This window comes from Equus quagga, chromosome 15 (assembly GCF_021613505.1).
Source record: "Equus quagga isolate Etosha38 chromosome 15, UCLA_HA_Equagga_1.0, whole genome shotgun sequence".
Classification (NCBI taxonomy): domain Eukaryota; kingdom Metazoa; phylum Chordata; class Mammalia; order Perissodactyla; family Equidae; genus Equus; species Equus quagga.
The window spans coordinates 25,347,897-25,367,696 of NC_060281.1; the positions used below are offsets into that span (position 1 = coordinate 25,347,897).

Here is a 19,800-nt window from a genome sequence, read left to right on the forward strand (position 1 = left end):
TCCTCAGATTTCAGCTCAGAATAAACTCACCCAAATTTTCATTTATAAACTGGTTATGGATTATTTTCATCGACAGTGATGTTGAACCACTTTATGCTCTTAATGGCTTTTTATATGTCCCCTTAGATCATACATGAATTTCAGAGGGGGACTATTCCCCTTGAAATTCCTAAACAGAATATAAACAGAAATATTCCTGAATAGAAGTAAAACAAGTGTCTCAGCATTATGAAAGGATTATCAAATGTTCATTCACCAAGAGGAAAATCCCTTTACCTAATTGAACTAAGGAAGAAAGAAAAGTGAGTATGCATCCTTTTGAGAACAGAGCTTAAGAGCATGACCTTGGGGAACACAACCGCCAGTTTCTCCTAGTGGGACCCAGGGAAGTCTACTGATGTGCTGCTCTCAAGGTGAAACTCAACTCCATTCTCCAAGCTGACTGCCTTTCAAAACATGGCACTCTGAAATGATTATCAGCCATCAGCTGATAAGCAAGTACAATAATAAAGCCATTGGAATGGCATTATTTATCCAAGGTGTAAGAAAATACATACCCACCCCTCTCCCTATACCTACTTTTTCCTTCTCCATCTTTGAGGCTCAAGTTGTCCAGACATTCATTGATTTCAGTACAGTTTATATTTCCAAAAGCCTCAACTGGCCACAGTACAAAGAATGGGCATAGCTCCTGATCTGCAATGGAAATTGTTGATCCAAACTTGTGGATGGGGCCAGGGAGGGTGGAAAGGGCTGGAGAAGGGGAGGAGAATCAGATTCAGTGTGGAAGGAGATACAGGGAAGAGAGGCAGGAGCAGGGAGAATGGAGAGCTGGGTTAAGGAGTTGGGAAAATTCGAGAAAGTAAGGAATAGGGCCACAAAAGGAGAGTATGAGGACAGAGTGAGCACAAAATTGAGAGCAAGAAAGGAGTCAGGACATGGAGAAATAGGCAAAGCAGAAAGATAGAGAAACCAGAAATTGTTAAAACTTCAAATAAAAACTATTTCATCCTAAAGTATTCTGCAGTGTTTTTGTGAGACAGTGAAACTGAAATAGGAAGAGGCCCTTTATTTTCTTAGGAAGAGAACACGGACTGGAGGTGGAAGAGGAATGGCAGAGGATTTTCCAAACAAAGAGAGCCTGTGGCCTCTCAAACTGCCCCCACCCCACGCTGCATGAACTGTTCACACCACAGTCCCTGACTTTCTCCATCCAGAGAGGGGGGATGTGGGACAGAAGCCTGGTCTCTGTACCAGCTGAGGGCTGGGGCATGGGACTGCAGAGTTTGGTGCAGGGTGGGTAGGAGGTGGGCAGAGGTTAGAGAAGAGGGGCCTCTCTGGGGTGGGCGAGGGATGTGGCTGGGGAGTGGGTAGTCCCCAGAGGGAGCCACCCCAAGGCCTTGTTGAGGGGACTTAGCTCCCAGAAGGACACAAACATAGTACCATAAAGGAGAGACAGAAACACCTACAAACCCAGATCAGTCCCCCAAACCTGCATGCCTAGCCCCTTCCATCCAGCCTCACCAGAGATACCCAAGTTCCTGGCCCCCCACCCCCAGTAAAAATGGCCCTAACTCACGACACCTGAGCAAAGATCCTCCCCTCCCATGAGGAAAAAAAATGGCCTTGGCCAGGAGACAGTGCCCGGGGACTCAGCCCACTGCTGCCTCTGCCCGGACAGAAACAGGAGAGCATCAGGGCCAGCCCTTAGTGCAGAGCGCTGGAGGGAGCGTGCCCCTCCAACTTCCTGCCGTGGCTGGTGGAGAGACTTTGAACAAACGAACCCACCTGAGCTTCAGTTTCCTCGCTGCGAAGTGGGTATAATGATAGGTCCTGCTTACAAGACACGGAAAGGATGCCGTATCGCTGGGGTTTTATCCACACTCAGTAAATGGTAGCCAAGTGAGGGAGACATATCCTGAGTGTGTGTTTTTGACAAATTCATTCACCCCTTCATTGCACAAACGTTTGTTGAGTGTCTACTATACCACAGCCACTGGGGATATATTGTTGAACAATCCAGACTCCCCACCCTCCTAGCTGAGCTTCTAGTGTGTGTGTGTGTGTGTGTGTGTGTGTGTGTGTGTGTGTGCGCGCGCGCGCGCGCATTGGGGAGTGGGGGGCGCCAAACAGAGTAAACCAGAGAAATAAAGTTACATAGTATATTAGAAGGAGTTTAGTGCTAGGAAGAAAACAAGGCCAACGGGGGGATAAGGAGCGTGCGTGGAGGGGGTTGCAATTTTAAACAGGCTTGGGAGTACGAAAGAGGTCAAGTGTTCCCTGCAGTTACAGTGCGGGGGTGGGGGGAGGAGGCTGGAACAGTGCTGCTTCCTTGGAGCACGTGGGGTTATGGGGGTCTCCCCAGGCCAGGTGAAAAAGGGGCGAGAGGGAGTCGCGCCTTTATGGCTGGATTAGTTCCTGACATCCTCTGATTTTCTACAGCTTCTCCAGTCCTTTTCTAATCTCTTTTCCCCAGACTTATAGGAAGGTGTGTGAGACAGAAAGAGACTGAGAACCAAGCTTTCTTGGCAGAAACATCAGTAAGTGAAAATTGAATTATAATGAAAATACCAAGAGTAATAACTTCCTGACCTCGGTCATCAGGTACACACTCAGTTAATGCACCAGCGCTAGTAACGGACGCGACTCTCAGAGATCGCAACCCCCGGGGCCCTGCGGGGCGCACAGCCTCCCCTGGCGGCAGCCCCGGGAGCGCGAGCGCACGGAGCACAGAGCTCGCCCCAGCACGCGCCCGGCCGCGACTCCGGGGCGGGCCGCCGGGCCTGCGCGGGGCGGGGCCTGCACGGGGGCGGGGCTGGCGGGGCGGGGCCTGCGGCGGCCCCTCCCCCGGGAGGGGGTCGACACGGGCGGGCAGCGCGCGCTGGGCGCGGGTTAAAGAGGCGCGCGGAGGCGGGCGCGGCGCACACTGCTGTGGCGCGCGGAGGGGTGATCCACGTGTCTCCCCGGAGTCCGGCCCACAGTTCACCCAGCTCTTTTCGCCCCGCGATTCAGGGCTTCCCCTCGGCCCCCTGGGTGTCCGCCCGCCCCCGGCCCGAGTGAGAACGGCCCCACACAGTTCCCCGCGCTCAGTGGACCAACTTGGCGGAGCAACTTTGTCCCGGGAGCGGCGCCGGGGGGACGGGACACTGCGCATGCGGAGCTCCAAATTCAAACAGCTGTTCCCAGAGGCTGGAGGGCGGGTGGATCGGGAGCCGCTGGGGCTAGGGGAGGCTTTCTCGAGGAGGCGGCTGCTCCGGAGCCATGGTGGACCGGGGCCCTCTGCTCACCTCGGCCATCATCTTCTACCTGGCCATCGGGGCGGCGATCTTCGAGGTGCTCGAGGAGCCGCACTGGAAAGAGGCCAAGAAAAACTACTATACGCAGAAACTGCGTCTGCTCAAGGAGTTCCCGTGCCTGGGACAGGAGGGCCTGGACAAGATCCTGGAGGTGAGCCCCCGCCGTACCCCTACATGCACCTGAAGCTGGCTGGAGCTGTGGGAGTGCGGAAGGGAAGCCTCTCAGCTTTGGACGACCCTCAGTCCCTGTGGGTGGTCCTGGGGATGACAGGAGAGGACGTCTCACTATGCGTCTGGCTGCTGGGGTCTCTCGTTCCCCCGTGGACACGGGAGTCACCCATGCGCCGAGACTCTTTGGAACCCAGTTTGTCCAGAGAAGAACTTAGGGTTGATCTCGCGGTGAACCAGGCCCCGCGGGGGCTCGGTGTGGGTGTGCGGGTACCTCCCTCCTTAGAGGGAGGCTGTGGGGCAGATAAAGGCGTTTATCTTTCCTTGGAGACGCTCCCGGAGTTCGGGAGCCCAGTCGGTGCCACCCCGTCGCGTCACCACCTCCCAGCTCAGGGGCCGATGCCGCGCCCGCCCGGCTTTTCTTCGGGACCGTGAGCCCGTCGGCGTTGCGGGAGGGTCCTCCAGCCCCAGGCTGAGCAAAGAACCCCGCCCCGCAGGGCTCGGGGAGGGCGTGCGGGGCTCTGTCGGGCCTGAGCCCCCGGGCTGGGGCTGGGGCTGTTGGCTGGAATGTTCGGGACGCGCTCAGGCTTCCGGGAAGACTTATCTCGCGGAGACATCCCTTAAGGGCTTGGAGTTAAATTTTGTGAAAGTAGCAGGTTGAACAAAAGAATAAAACCCAGGGAGTCCCATTTTGGGGGAAAAGGAGAGGTTGTGCAGAGTGGAAGGTGGTGGGGAGAGTTTCTCGTCCACCTTGGCATTGGGAACCTCTTATCTTCTGGTTCATATGCCCTATGGATGGCATTGACCTCACTTGGATAAACTGTGGGGCTGACCTTGGGCCAGTTTGGGAACCGAGGCCTTCTACTCCAGTTTCTGCAAGGCTCTTAGCCTCAACCACCCCACCCTTCTTGGCCTACGCTAATGACTTCCACCCAGTGGACAGACCAGGATCTGGGTAAGAGCCTGTAGGGGCTCTAGATTGTGAGGTAGAATAGGGGTAGATCTCTTGGGGTGAAACATACCAGAAAGGAGGTTTGATGAGAAACAGCATTTAATCTACACCAGCCCCACACTACTTTATGTCTGTCTAGTTGTCCCCATTTTTCCAGCCCCAGTTTCTCCATAGGTAAAATGGGAATGAACCCATCTTCATCCGTTTGTCCTGCCCCAGACTGTTGGAAGGTAGAAAGCATTGGAAAACATGAAGATGTCTTAGATGTCTTGCCTGTGGCACCCCATTTTTGTCCCCAGGTCGATGGACATTCACACGAATGAGCATATGGGTGCCCACCAACAGCCGGGCACATGAAGACTTGTCTTCTCAGGGGCCGGTGGAAGGGGAGCTTGGTTTTCGTGGGGAGAGCCTGGGTCCTGGAGCAGTTCCCGGGGTGGGGGCGGTGGGAGGTGAGGTTGGTGGGGAGGATGAACTTCAGAAGGTAGTTGAGCGGGTTAGCTCCTCACAGCTGGAGTTGTGGGATGAAGCCGTTGCCTGTGGATGGGTGTCTGCCCTGTGTGTGTGTGTGTTGGGGAGGGGTCACTTGATAATTTCCCTGAGGAAACAATTCCTCTGGAGAATGAGTTGTTGTTTAGTTTCTTCCAGGGCTTTGTTTAGAGGGGAAAGGGGCAGGCGGGGATGATAAAGAAACGAGCTGCCCTCGAAGTGTTTCCCTCTTCGCTGCTTCTCCGCCACTGCAGGGGAAGGAAGGAAAGAATTCAAGGCTGAATGTGGGAAAATAAACTTCAAAACACGAGGGGAAGGGAAAAGGAGGGGTTGGGCTGAGGCAGCCGGGTGCAGCTGGTGGTAGTAGCTTTGGAGGTTAGACAGCTTTCTCAAGGTGTTGGAGCAAACAGAATGCCTCTTATTTTGAGGTCCTGTTAAACCCGTCAACTATTACCCCCCAAGAGTGGGCAGGTAGCTTTTAGAAAAGGATTTGGCTTCAGGCCAGTCTGATTTGGAAATGATTATGGGCAGCCCTGCCCCATCCCCGGCACAAACCATCTCCAACTGGGCAAGTCCCCTCCCTTCATAGGAAAAACCCAAGAAACGAAAACGGACCAGTGGAAGCATTTTGCTAGTGTCACTTTTAGTCTGCAGAAAATTCTGCCTGGCGCGGCTTTCTGATCTGTGACTTGGGGCACTGCCTCAGGCCTCAGGAAATTGGTTTAAGGAAAAATGAAAACTCAAAAATCTTCTTTCCCATCTGGCTGCTTCAGCATTTTCCACCTGAGATTCTGTGTCGTCTTGCCTTTGTAAACCTAAAACAGTCCCTCGCTAGGAATTCCTGGGGTGGGGGCAGGTTCCTGGGAAGGGTCGTTGGAAGGGAGGGGGCACACTCTGGGTTGGGGTTTTTCTTAACACTGGAAGTTGTATGTGTGCTTTCAAATGCATGAAAGAGAGTTAGCACACCTTTAGATCTTTAGATCTTTGGAAATAGTCCTGAGTTGTCAGGCGCTTCCTCCCTGTTCAATTGTGGTTGAACGGGGGCGGACTTTCAAATGCTCAGCACGCCACCAGCCCTGGACCACGTGATCGCCCTCCTTCCTGCCTTCAGAACCATCTTGAACCCTTGCTCTCAAGCCTTGTTCCACCAGGTGTTGGGTGACCCACTCCCCCAGCCTGTTCCGAAATTGCAGAGGCTCCCAGAAGTGGGGTTAAGCGTTGACTGAGCACCTTGTGTGTTGGGCGTTGTGGGTGGTATCTGCACTTTATGAGAGAGGGCACAGGCTGGTTTTGCCATCTGTCTTGGCCATTTACCCACCAAACCATTTAATTTTGCCTCTCTTTCCTCATCTGCAAAATGAGGGTCTGGTGAGGGCCAAGTAGAGCGTTAGGCAGGAGGTGTGTGGAGCAAGCACATAGCCCTCGCCAGCATTTATTGCGCACACGTTGACCAAGGCAACTTGCCAGGTGCTTTACCTGCGTTAGTTCAGGTACTCTTTACTGCAGCCTTATGTATTCAGATAAGGAGACCGAAGCTCAGGGAAGGTAAAGTGGCCTTGGTGACACAGCAGGAGGGCGCCGCCTGGGTGGGGAATGGGGCAGTCTGCCTCCAGAGCCTGCTCTTTGGGTGCCCTTGCCCTCCCTCTGGGGCACGTGCACCTGTTGAATGGCTGGCCTGTAAGTGAGCTGAGTACATTGGTTCAGCTGGACTCTGCTCTGCTGGGAAATTCTGTTTTCTATCTCCCCTAAAACGGCATTGGCACATGGGCTTCCCCGGCGTTCCGCCTGGCTGAGCGCCACCTCCTCTGTTACTGAAATGACCAGCCGTCCACCCCACCCCACTATTCCTATGGAAGCACAAAGAAGCAGAGGGTTGAGGTGCAGGGGAGGAATGAACCTCTCAGCCTTTACCCCTGGTGTGCAGTGATCAACAGGAAGGATTTGAGAGCCCACCATGCCCCAGGGCTTCGAATAAGCACTTTACATGCTTTCTTATTTTAATTTAATCTTACCAACCATCCCCTTTTATAGATGAGGACAATGACACTTGAAAAGATGATGTAACTTGCCCAGGATCATAGAGTGCAGGGTCAGGTTTCAAATCGAAGTGTGTTGTATTCCAGAGTACATGGGAATTAGTCAGCAAGCATGTATTAAGCACCTACTGTGTGGCAGGCACTGGGCAAAACGCTGGGAGTTCAAAGATGAGTTAGACACGGCTGGGCTCAGACTGGCTGCTGGGAGAAGGATCAATAAACCCACCATGACAGGATAGTTTGTGAGGCACCCCCAGAGGAATTCAGGAGGGCTTCTTAATGAGGGTCCCCAGGTCCAGCCTAAGGAGTCAGGGAGGGCTTTCAGGAGGAGGTGATCTCAAGCCAGAGTGGGGTTTTGGAATTACCAGGGTTTAGCAAGGAAAAGAAGGGGGAAGAGAGTGGGGTGTTGCTTTGTGCTGTGGCTTTTGGGGGTGCAATAGGGGTCACCCCAGGCCCTGCCCTCCACTGGGGCCCCCATCCCTAACTGGGTTTTCCTGACTGCTCACATAGCTGACCAGTTCCCAGAAGCCTCTTGGATCCTGCTGGCCTCCTTGCCGCTAAGCTCCAAACTGCGTTATCCTCTCCGGAGATTTTCCACGTCTGCCAGACTTCTCTCCTTTCATTTCCTGGACCCTTCCTACTCTATACACGTTCCAGTCTACAGTAGTGAGGCCAATTGCCATTTTGAGGTTCTGACATCCTGTTATTCACACCAATCCTCCTCCTAAAATTTGAAAAATATAACCATGGATTAGGTGGTAAAATTACATCTGACCAAAATGCTTAGAACAGGGCGTGTTAATTGGATATTTTGGAGAATTGAGGGTTAACATGAAAACCTCTTTTGTTTCAAGCCTTGGTGAAAATTGTAAAGCGCACTGGTCCACTTAACTGCCTTTGTAAGTAAAGGGAACACAATAGATCTTTTGATTATCCAGGATTGTGGAGCCTCCACGTCATTAGTTTGAACTTGAACTTTCACGTCTAGGACTGCAGAAGTGGAAAGTGGAGAAGTTGAGCTTTTGAGAGGAAATGGAAGAAAGAGGTCCCTTCCTAATGGCTCGCTTTCTCATTTATGTTCCACTCAAAGTTGAGGGCAGCCAAAAAAAAAAATCTCAAATCGATAAATCTGCCTTAGTTAACTGCTCTGGTTAGAGTTTTAGCAGTTAAAGTGAATTTTTATTGAATCGTTTTGAGAGGTTTACTAGAGCCCTTAGGATGATTACAGATGGATGGCATGGTAATAGAGACTTAGCCAGAATAGAAATTAGCAAGTGTTGAAAGGTTCTAGTGGGGGTGGGGGGGAGTCTTATAGAAGCGGGTACAAGGGAGGTGATGACTGTTGTTTCTAGGTATTTTCCTGGGGTTTTGCCATATTTATCATCTGGCGTTTAAAAGAAACACAATCTTCCAGTTGTGGGTGCTGTGCTTGGCTGGCTCTGACCTCAGGTCAAGGGCTTTCATCTTGAACTTGGCTGTTCGCTGTCATATTAGGCTAGCCCCTGAACTCGATGTGTGTGGTGGGGTGGGGGTAGGGAAGTACAAGGCTTTGGGGAGTAGAGGAGCCGGGCTCCTGAGACGGAACCCCCAAGAGAGTCTTTGTACAAATTGGTATGCTAGATCCAGTGGTGGGACAAGAATTGATGGGCCAGAACTGGGTGACACAGAGAGGCCAGGTGATGTGGATGACTATGGAAAAGTATGTGAAATAAGTTCACCTCCTTCTGATGTTCCTTTTAGGGAGTGGAGAAGGTAGAGGTTAATGTCTTCGGAGATTTCACTGAGTATCCCCCTGGACTCTTGGAATAAGGCAGAGGAGCCCTGACTGGTCCGTCCTCCCCAGGCCTGGGTTGGCATGGATAGAGAGCATGCTGCCCTTAACAGGGATCTCTCACCAGCTGCCACTCTCCTCACCCAGTGCAGGCCCCCTGCTGTTGCTGAAAGACCCACCATCCAAGCAGTGTCTGTGGTTATAGGGTGGGCCCTGCAGGCATGCCATAATGTTACCCTCATAGGCTGTTTAGAACAGTGCTGGACACATAGTGAGCGCTCAGTGTGTTAGCTGCCACTGCCACCCCTCCTCCCAGATATCCCTACTACGTGATGGGGCCATCCACGCACGAGTGTGGCTCACATAGATTCAGGAAGACCTTCCTAGAGCAGAAGAAATGTCAACCAAAGTTTTTATTGTTGTAAAAAAACATATAAGAAGGAGCCGGCCCTGTTGCCGAGTGGTTAGGTTCACGCACTCCACTTTGGCGGCCCGCGGTTTGCTGGTTCGGATCCTGGGTGCAGACCTAGCACTGCTCATCAAGCCGTGCTGTGGCAGCGTCCCGCATACAAGAACTAGAAGGACCCATGGCTAGGATATACACCTATGTACCGGGGCTTTGGAGAGGAAAATAAAAGAAAGGAAGATTGGCAACAGATGTTAGCTCAGGGCCGATCTTCAAAAAAACAGAAGAAAGTTTACCGTCTTCGCCATTTTTAAGAGTACGGTTCAATAGTGTTAAGTATATTCACATTGTTGTGAAACAGATCTCCAGAACTTTTTCATCTTGCAATACAAATTCTATACCCATTAAACAACTCTCGTTTCCCTCCTCCCCCAGTCCCTGTGACCACCATTCTGCTCTGTTTCTGTGAATTTGACTGCTTTAGAGGCTTTATAAGTGGAATCATACACTATTTGTCTTTTTGAGTAAAATGGTGCAGTCCCTATGGAAAACGGTATAGAGGTTCCTCAGAAAATTAAAAATGGAACAAACGACTATATGATCCAGCAACCCCACTTCTGACTATACAGCAACCAAGTTTTTAAAGAGCTAGACAGAGGAGGAGGGGATGGTGAATCTTTCTCGCCCACAGCCCTTGGGGAAGTGTAAAACTTCGAGCTGGTCCTGGGCTGCGGCCACAGGGCAGAGAGGTGAGGGTCAGATGACGAAGCTGCTGGGTTTAGCCAAGGAATTTGAACTCACTAAATTTTTGCAATTTTCAAGTCGGGGAGTGAACGGCATTTCAGAAAGTTTCATCGTCTCTCACAGCCGTTTGCAACTTAAAAGTGGAATATTCTCCTCTAAATTAATGGCGTTTCTGTGCATTGATCCCTTTACCCCGTGGCTGTTCTGATAAGGATGCCTCCTCCTCTTCTCCTTCTGACATAATGGAATGTGTGCTTTTCCACCAAAGCCCACAGAGCTTACAGCCCCCCAAGGAGCCCACCCACCTTCCCTCACATCCCAGCTTTCAGTTAGGGCGCCTCTCTCTTCTGTTCTTCAGAGCTGGGTCCCTGTCCCTGCTGAAGACACAGCCCCGCCCAGTGGATGACCTTCCCAGATTGTGCCTTAGTTGCCCCTTTATGTAAAAGTGGGCGTGATGTGCTCCGACTCTCTTAACAGCTGCCTGGGGCCTCTAGGCTTTTTGTGAGGAGTTAACCCGGTCCCCCAAACCTCAAGAGAGACCTGGGCAAAGTAAGGGTGGGGTCACAGAAGGATCCCTCCCTACCACCTATCATTTCTGTGTTTGCTGAAGCCTCAGAGGCCAGAGGGGGCTTTAGCCCTCAGGATCTTGGTCTAGCTGGGGAGAGAAAACAGGGCCTCCCTGGTGAAACGAGGGGAGATACGGTCCTGGTGCTGAGTGATGGGTTGCAGATGGAAGAGGCTGGAGAGTTGGATGAGGGTCAGAGGGCTTCGGAAGATTCAGTTCCTGTTTCCTGAGGCCTGTAGAACCCCCTGGCCTGTGGGCGATCTGGCTTTGAGCAAAACAAGGTCCCTGCCCTCAGGGAGCCCCTAATCTAGAGAAAGAAAGGTAAGGAGCTGTTACCTGAGTGACGTTGATAAGTGTTCCAAGTGCGTACCATGGAGATAGATGTCTGCTCTTGAACTTAAAGAAGGAGGAGTGTGAGCTAGGATCGAAGGATGAGAGGTGTGAGTAGCAGCCCCTGTGAGTGTCCCTACTATGTGCCACACATTGGGCTGGTTCTTTACTTCTGTTTCATTGAACCAGTCCTGTGGGTGAGATTCGGCTCCCATTAAACAGAAAGCCAGAGCCAGGGGACATGCCTGAGTCTACATGGCTAGCTAGAAGCTGGGATGCATCCCCGCTCCTGACTCAGAGCCTTGGGTCCTATCCATGAGTGGAGGTCGAGCCACCAGATTGGGGTGCCTGGAGTGCGCAGGAAGTTGGGGTAGGGGAGGGGGATGCCAGCTAACAGTTATTGAGCACTTGCTTACCCTCAGACTGCAGGAACTATTTTGTGCATCATCTCATGAATCTTCAGAGCAGCCTTCTGCAGTTGGTACTCTTACCGCCACTACCTCATGGTGGGAGCAACAAACTATGGACCATAGACGTTCAGTAACCTGCCCAAGGTCGTACAACTGGGAAGTGGAAGAACAAGGATTTGAACCCAGAGCCCACCCTCTGAACCATTTTGCTCCATATGAGGCTGCACTGAAGGTGGAAAAAACAAGGAACAAAGACCTAGAGGTGGGAAAGTGCAGGGCATGGGTGGTTTCTTCAGAGCCTTAGCATGTATGGGACAGCTTTCAGGACGCTTCCTTAGCTGTGTGACCTTGAACAAAAGTCAGTCTCTGCATCAATGAAGTGGGATAATAGTATAGCATCCCCCTCATGCCCACAGAATCCGTGCAAACACACTAGACAGAGTGCCTGGCACGTGCAACCAGTGACTCGCTATGTATTAGCGAGGTGCTGTTTCTGTACCCCATCTCTCTGCAGGGCCCCTGCTCCTGACACCCACTTCAGGCCCACCATGTATTGAGCTCTTAACCTGGAGATGGAGACAAGGATGATAAAACCCACCAGATCTCTCCTAGTGAAGTCACTCGTCATTTTCCATTTCCTGCAAACCCTCATTTTCCATTTACCCACAACCCTCCCCCCGAAAGAGTTAATAGTCAGCATCTGAAAATATGGAAGGTTTACTTCTTCCCTACCAGCTGGGCCCTGCTCCCTGCTCTTGGAAAAAAGGGCAAGGCTTTCTCTGCTCAGTCCTGGCTTGTCCCAGGCCTTGGTTAAACCTTTTCCCTTCTGGAGGACTCCTGGGTTCAGATGGCCTCATGGGTGTCCTCCCTGGAGGGTGGTCACGCAGGATCTGGGGACAGAGTTATGCCCTCCTTGGGGGCAAACAACATCCATCTCCCCTCTCAGAGGGCCCTTTGTAGTTAGGTCCCTTTGATTGGCTTTGAAATGTACATTCTATTTTTCCTCTCCTCCATCTAAATATTTGGGTTTCCTGCCAAAATATTTAGGCAGGATTGTGTACTTCTGGTGTTGTCACCTCCCATGGCCTACTGTAATCTGGCTGCAATTGCTTAGCTGGGTCCCTCCTGTGAGAGAGAGGCTTACCCCCAAGGCTAGGAGAGAAGCCGAGTGAGGCCCTTTGTTGCAGGGCCACTGCTAGCTCCTGTAGCCTGGTGGCTAGCGCTGTGGGCTGCTGGGGGCCTTGTCCTTGTACACAGTTGAGCTCCTCCCTGTGTCTTTGTGGACCCACGCTTGGGGCTGGGACCTGTGTCTAAACTCTGTAGGGAATAGCTGATTCTAACCTGGGTTCTGATTCTCCCTACAGTACTGGTCTGTGCTGTGTGAGCCCAATTTCACCTCTCTGGACTCCACTTCCTTTGAGTAAATTCATCCATTCATTCAAGAAGGCTTGGAGCGCCTGTTAAATTAGGCCCAGCGAGACTGAAGGAGCCCTGCATGGGGCCATGTCTCCCATCCTTGGCCCTGTGCACCCAGGCGTAGCCCACAAGACATGCTCAGTAAGCGTGTGAGTTTCAGTTGACCACTGACTTGCTCAGACAGTGTCCGTTGGGCCCTGGGTGCCCGGCGGTGTACCTGGCTGTGAGGGGGACCCCAAGAGCCATGTGGACCTTCAGGTTGGAAGTCCAGTCAGGAGGACCCAAGCCTCTTAGAAGGTCAAGGCAGTCACCTGGGTGGATTGAGGCAGGCCCAGACTCTGGCCCCTGGTCTCCTAGGCTCCAGATCATGACAAGGACAGGGGGAGTGCCATTATCAAAATTTACTCCCACTTCCCCTTCAAGCCACTTGAGGTGAGGCCATGTTGCCTGATGGTTAAGACAGGCTTTCAAGTCCCACTGCCTTTGCAAGCCATGCAACCTTGAGCACACTGCTTCATTGGAAAGTGGGAGTAGTATTACCCTGTCTTGTTGGGAGTGAAGATAACCGGAGAAAAATGCCGGTAAAGCTCACCGCAGCTTCCAGCTCCAAGTTAACCTTTAAAACCGCCTTATTGTTATCTTCTCCCTTTGAAGGACTTTGCAGAATAAACAGCTCTCCCTCTCTGGGTCCGTTTATCTCCAGGAACCCCCGTCTCTGCTCCCCTCCGCCCCTTGTTTCATAAATTCTTCCTAAATTCCTTTCCCCTGGGATTAACAAGGCCAGTCAGCGTGAGCGTGTTTGGCAGGTCTGTCCTTCACACTGGGCTAGGTGCTGGAGGCGAGCTGTGGTTTCTGCTTTCAAGGAACTTGAGACAGAGCAAATACCCAGGCCTTCCTCCAGCAGCTGTTTCCTAAGCACGTACTATGTGCCCAGATCTGTTAGAGGCTGCTGAAGAGAACAGGCCCGTCCCTGCCTTTTGGGGAGTGTCTTCAGACCACGTACTGCGGAAACCGACAGGGTGAGTGGACGTGCTGGGGGGGAAACAGCACCCCCCTGCCCCTTCCTTGTGGAAGCTGGTGTTTGATCTTCAGAGCCTTTGGAGGAGGAGCAGGAGGAAGGCCGGGCTGTTTGCAGGGGAGAAGGGCGTGTCCCAGCTGGTACCTCCTTTGGCATGACTGGAGCCTGCACTGGGCTTTTTCTAAAACCCCATGGCCCACCCCAGATGGCACCCCCTCCACATCTGACCAAGGATATTGGCCCCAGGGGATGGAGCAGGAGTGTTGTATGGTGTTGCCTGGGTGACCTCTAAGAAGCTCGAAGAAATACAGGCTTTGCACGCTTGGAGCCCCACCTTTAGTCTTGCCACGGATCTGTGCACACGTGTTCATTGGAGGTACCTTCCGGTGACCTCTGGGCCTTACTCTGTGAGGTCTGGCAGCAAGACGCCATCCCATTTGCTGGATGGCAAAACCAAGGCCTGGCGAGGAGCCAGGGACACCGTCTCTAGAACCAAGCTCGGGTTACACTACCTTGGCTCACCCAGGTCCAGAGCCTTTCTTCCCTGAGCCGCCTGTCACCCTACCTTGAATCCCCTTTTAAATCAAAACCTCGATGGCGTTTTGAGAGGCAGAGCACTTAGTCTCCTTACACTAAATTGGCCTGCTGGATTTCATAACCTGCCGCAGCACACCCCTTCCTGTGATCTTGAGCGCCAGCTGCCCCACCCACTAGTGAGTTTTTCTGGGAAAAGAGGTGAAAGGTGAAATTGTGGTGAAATTGCAGGCTCAGGAGGGAGGATGTTTTTTTGGGGCCATGCAGAGCCTGGAGCAGAAATGATCTGCTGCTTCCCCAGGGAGTTTCCCCATCACAGGACCCTGCTCCCTGTGTGTTTGCGCCCAAGAAGCTGTTGTTGGCTGCTTTCTCCGGAGCCTGCCTTGGAGGCTGGCAGGGGGTGGCCGACAGAGGGGAGGAGGGTCAGGCTCTGGGCACCTCTCCTGGCAGCGAATCATAAAATGTGAGGTTGCAGGGAGCTCAGTGGTTATCTGACTGGCCTCCCTTTACAGCCCTGGAGCCAAGGCCCAGACCTTGGGAGGTTATGTAATTTTTCCAAGGTTACTGTGCTTACCAGGGGCGGGGGAAGTACAATAAAGGAGTAATTAGAGCTAAGTGGGGCAATTAGGGAAGGCTTCTTGGAAGCAGTGGCCACTGAGGTTGGTTAAAAGGTGATTGCCACATCTCGAAATAGGTTTCTTGGTCCCTACCACAGCAGTCAGGGGTCCCAGTAGAGTCAGATCAGGACTCCCCCAACTCAGAAAACCCTCAGCAGCTTCTCCCTCAGACGAGGAGCCAAGGTCCTCGCAGTGGCCCAAGTGATTTGGACTCTGCTATGTGTAGTCTCGCCTCTTTCTGGACCCCTGCCCTTGACTTCCAGCTGGCCTCCTTCCAGACAGGAGGCCATCTCCTGAGGGCGGAGAGGCGTTCTCAGAGCCTGCACACTCATAGCAAGTTTCAGCTTTTACCAAGAACTCCAGGTCTCAGTCTACTGATAACGTAAATGACTCTGGGGGTGGTGGCAATGGAGGCGTAACGACAGCCACGCGACAGTAGTAACAGTAGCTGACACTTGGTGAAGGCGGGGCCACACCACATCACACCGACTCCCCAATAGTGGTAAGACAGGTGCTGTGGGAACCTCATTGTGCAGACAGGGTAACTGAGGCAGAGACATTAAACAATTTAGTCAAAGTCGCATAGCCAGTTAGTGGCCTGAACCCAGGCCTTCTGGGTCCAAGGCCAGAGCTCTGCAGTGACCTCTCATGTAGACTCTGTAGGGTCCTAACTTAGCACCAGTGACCCTGATCTTGCTAGGCTCCCAGCATTCCTTGGGACCGGCTTTCTACTTGGGCCTGTGGGCTCCCAGCCACCCAGGAGCGCCCCGAGCGTGCTTGCTGGCCTTCGCTGAGCACTGCTCTCTTCAGCATCATGGGTTCTGACACCACTGTTTCCTGACCACATTGACATATAGGCTTGTTTGCTATTTTCAGCGTGAAAAGTTTTAAAGCAAGAAAACCTGAGTTATGTATGTAGGTGCCACAGCTCAGAGTTGGGGCTGTCAGCTCTGTCCCTGGCCTCAGCTCCTTTCCCTCATCGTCCTTACAGATCTAACAGGCCCCTGACCCTTCACTGCAGGGTTTGTGGGTCACGGGACCTGGAAACTGAGCCCTCAAGAATCAAGGAGCTGGAGGGGGAGGTACAATAGCCTCTTGGCTGTGGGGTTCCTGTCTGCGTCCCCACATTACCTGCCACCTCCCTGGCAGCTAAACCCACATTTGTGACACATGCCCTGCGTGGCTTCCCCAGGGCTAACTGCCAGCAGGACGGTTGGTCTGCACCTTGGGAGGGAAGAGCTTTTTTTTTTTTCTTTTTTTTTTTTATTAATGTTATGATAGATTACAACCTTGTGAGATTTCAGTTGTACATTATTGTTAGTCATGTTGTGGGTACACCACTTCCCCCTTTGTGCCCTCCCCCCACTCCCCCTTTTCCCTGGTAACCACCGATCAGATCTCCTTGTCAATATGTTAACTTCCACCTATGAGTGGAGTCATATAGAGGGAAAGAGCTTTTTTTTAAAGATTTTATTTTTTCCTCTTTCTCCCCAAAGCCCCCCAGTACACAGTTGTGTATTTTTAGCTGTGGGTCCTTCTGGTTGTAGCATTTGGGACCCCGCCTCAGCATGGCCTGATGAGAGGTGCCATGTCCGTGCCCAAGATCCAAACTGGCAAAACCCCTGGCCGCTGAAGCGGAGCGTGTGAACTTAACCGCTCAGCCGCAGGGTCGGCCAGGGAAGAGCTTTAATCTTGCCTTTCTCCTGGAGTGTAAGCGTCGCCTGGATACTGCCCGCATGGCCAGGGACAGTGAGGGGCTATTTTGCAGCATGCTGAGGACTTCAGAGCAGGCCCTTTACGGACTTGAATGTTTATTTTGGCTGAGGTGCCTCTGGTGTCTAGTGTAAGGTTCTTGTTCCTCCCATGCCTCCAGGTGCAGGATGGCACCTGTTCACAGTGCCTCTGGATGAGAAAGAACCGCAGCCCCATGCCTTCCCCATAGCTCCTGTTCAAATAAAACTCTCGCCTCCCGGGTCGTGGAATGCATCCTGACAGTGTTAGCTTTGGCAGGGTGCCCTTCCCTTCTCAGCATCCCAGCCCCCTCTGGAGCAGCGGGTGGAAGGGCTGCCTCTCGCCGAGGGATAAATGCTGAGTGGGCTCAGTGGAGCAGGCTGATGCAGTAGTGTCTTGTCAGCATCCCCCCGGGGAGCAGGAAAAGGGAGGGTGTCCTCACTTTTATCAGCTTTTCAGCATCCCACCTCCCGCATCCTCCAAACTTTAGCCACAGCCCTGAGATCTACTTATGAGTGGCCCAGTGAGTTGGGGACTAGAAGACAGAGCTGGGTCCTGGGCCTGGTTCAGCTGACTTGCTGTGTGACCAAGCTATATCACTGCCCTTCTCTGAGCCAAGGACTTGCTCACCAAGGCCAATTAGACACTAACTGAATGCCAGCTGAATGCCTAGGGCTGGTTTAAGGGTTGTGGGTATTGTAAGCATTAGACATATCCCTGCCTTTGAGGTTGGGGCGGGGCCATGCAACATCTATGAAGGATTATTAAGTAGGGGTGTGGCATGTTGTAGAGGCCTAGGGGGCTCCAAGGGAGAGAAGTTGCTGCAGGCTGGGCTGCCGGGGAAGGCCCCACTGACCCTGGGCCTGCGGGTTGCCTTCCTTTGAGCCCCATTGCTCTGGGCCACGCCCCGCCCCTCCGCCCCCATCAGAGCACATTGCACTGGGGCTTCTGCCTTGTCTGCACTCCTCCCCCCTCCCCACAAGGCCTTCAACCTGTGCCACGTTGGATTCCTGACCTAGCGCTCTGTGAGAGGGTAATTATTAATGAACCTCCTGAGCCATGAAGTTATGTGTCTCTCTCCTTTGACCTCTCTCCCCCCAGTCCCCAAACCCAGAGCCAGGTCCTTTGCCTTTCAATGGGCCCACCTCCAATCTGGAAACCCCCTGTTCCTAGCTCTCCCAGTGGGGGCCCTGCCTGGACAGATTCTGCCCCCACCCAGCAAGCCCTCTGGGACTGCCCCCAGGCCTCTACCTCTTGGGTGCGCAGTGCCCTCCTCACTGGGGACACTCTGTTCCCTATTAGGACAGGTCGATAGGTTACCTGGAGAAGTACGTCAACATCTCCCTGGGTGTGCATCTGCCTAGACCCAGGGCAGGTTCCCCAGGGCCAGGGTAGGGCAACTTGGGAGTCAGAGGGTACTTCTGGGTCATGTTCTAGAAGGTTCTACCAAGCCTACTGGGGATTCAGATTTCACAGACCTTGGTTTTGGCACACCTTCTCTTTTCAGAATGCCCCGGGGCTGAGAGCTGCATGTGGTCCAACCCCTAGTCTCTACTTGTGCTGTGTTGGGGTCGTTGTGTACATATGTTAAAAGTTCTCCTTCCTGAGGCATTTCCCATCTGTGTACATGCTCCTCCACACCTCTGCCCTGCTGCTCTGCACACGCGGTTTAATCCTGGCCTGTTGATTGACTTGGTGGGCTCTGGCCGGTAGAGTGGGAGACCCTCAGACAGACTGCAACGGGGACACCTGGTGCACGAGCTGCCCTGGCCCTGGGGGTGGCATGGTTTCCTGGTGCTTCAATTTGGTGTTTCTTAAAGTGGGTCTGAGCCCTGAGCCAGACTCCAAGTGACACAAAAACAGGACTAGGGGAAGCAGAGAGACTCAAATTAACGTGCATTTTCTGTTAGCATTGAGTCATAGAAACTCCACGTAAAAACGAAAGGCAGGCGGTTCTGAGTGGGAGGCAGGATGGTTAATGTCTTTTTCTTTCTCTGCCTCCCCAGTTTTCTGAAATGCTGTTGTATTGCTTTTAAAAAAATGAAATCGAGGGGCTGGCCTAGCGGCATGGCAGTTAAGTTTGCATACTTTGGCAGCCCAGGTTTCACCACTTCAGATCCCAGGCGCGACCTACGCACTGCTTATCTAGCCATGCTGTGGTGGTGTCCCACATATAAAGTAGGGGAAGATGAGCACGGATGTTAGCTCAGGGCCAATCTTCCTCACCAAAAAGAGGAGGATTGGCAGCAGATGTTAGCTCAGGGCTAATCTTCCTCAAAAAAAAAAAAAAAGAAATTGAATTTTCTTAAATGGTAAGATGTAAGCATATATCATCAGCCACTTCTACACTGGCCATTTTTAATATACAAGGGACACAAAGCATAGATAAACATGGTTTTAACAGACCATACTCTGAAAACTGGTATCACTTCTGTAATTGCTAAACAGTGTGTTAGCTGCTGGAGCGCTGACTTCTGGGCAGTAGTGCTGTTGAACAATTTGAGGGGAAGGCTCTCAAAATCTGGGGAAACTAGGTGGGCCTTTGGTCTGCAGACCAAGAAGTTTGAGATTGGACACAGGAGCCGACCGTCCCCCGAGAAGAGTGTGGTTCCCTAGGAGAGGCCTGACAGAGCCAGGGGAGCCCCAGTGGTTGTACCCAGTGTTGGGGTCAGTGTCCCCTGTGAGGGAAGGCGTCCTCCAGAGGCCCAAGGACAAGTATTGTCTTGGCCTCTGCTTGCATCCACCTCTTCCAGGTCCTACAGGAGCCCAAGAAGATGTTGTCCTGCCTGTCAGATCGACAACACAAGCACAGGCAGGGTTTGGGACAGCCCAGGACCACGCGTGCAATTCAGAGTCAGAGTGTGCTGCAGACCACGGACCAAGGCTTGGGTGAACCCCAGGGTCCAGGGAAAGGCAGACCCTGCCTAGGGGAGCATTTGGGTAGCATGTGCTGTTGTGTTTGACTCTGCATCTGTATAGTCATCACCACCCACACGTTGCTAATTAATTTTATTTTAACATGATATTCCTAATTATTGTGGCTGTTTCGTTTTAAATTAAAATTAATAAAATTAAAGTTTAGTTCCTCAGTCACACTGGCCACATTTCAAGGGATCAGTAGCCACGTGGGACTGCTGAGATAGAGAACATTCCAACAGCACAGTTCTATTGGACTCTGGGGAGTGTTGATAGGAATCTGTTGAGGTTTTGATTGGCACGCCTGCTTCTCTCAGTGCCTAGTCAAATTCCATTCCTGCTCAAGGTGGGAAAGGGGAGAGCTGGCCCAGCAGCTTGGGAGTGGGGAGGATGATGCACCA

At 52.4% G+C, this 19,800-nt stretch overlaps 1 protein-coding gene across 1 annotated transcript in view; it reads left to right on the forward strand.

The window, feature by feature from the left end:
• The first annotated feature begins 2,902 nt into the window (after positions 1-2,902).
• Positions 2,903-19,800, forward strand: part of KCNK5 (potassium two pore domain channel subfamily K member 5) — a 39,530-nt gene continuing 22,632 nt past the window's right edge. The window contains exon 1 of the mRNA XM_046641343.1: positions 2,903-3,447. Within this exon, the coding sequence (XP_046497299.1) occupies positions 3,262-3,447 (186 nt within the window). The 5' untranslated portion in view covers positions 2,903-3,261. The remainder of the gene's footprint in view (positions 3,448-19,800) is intronic.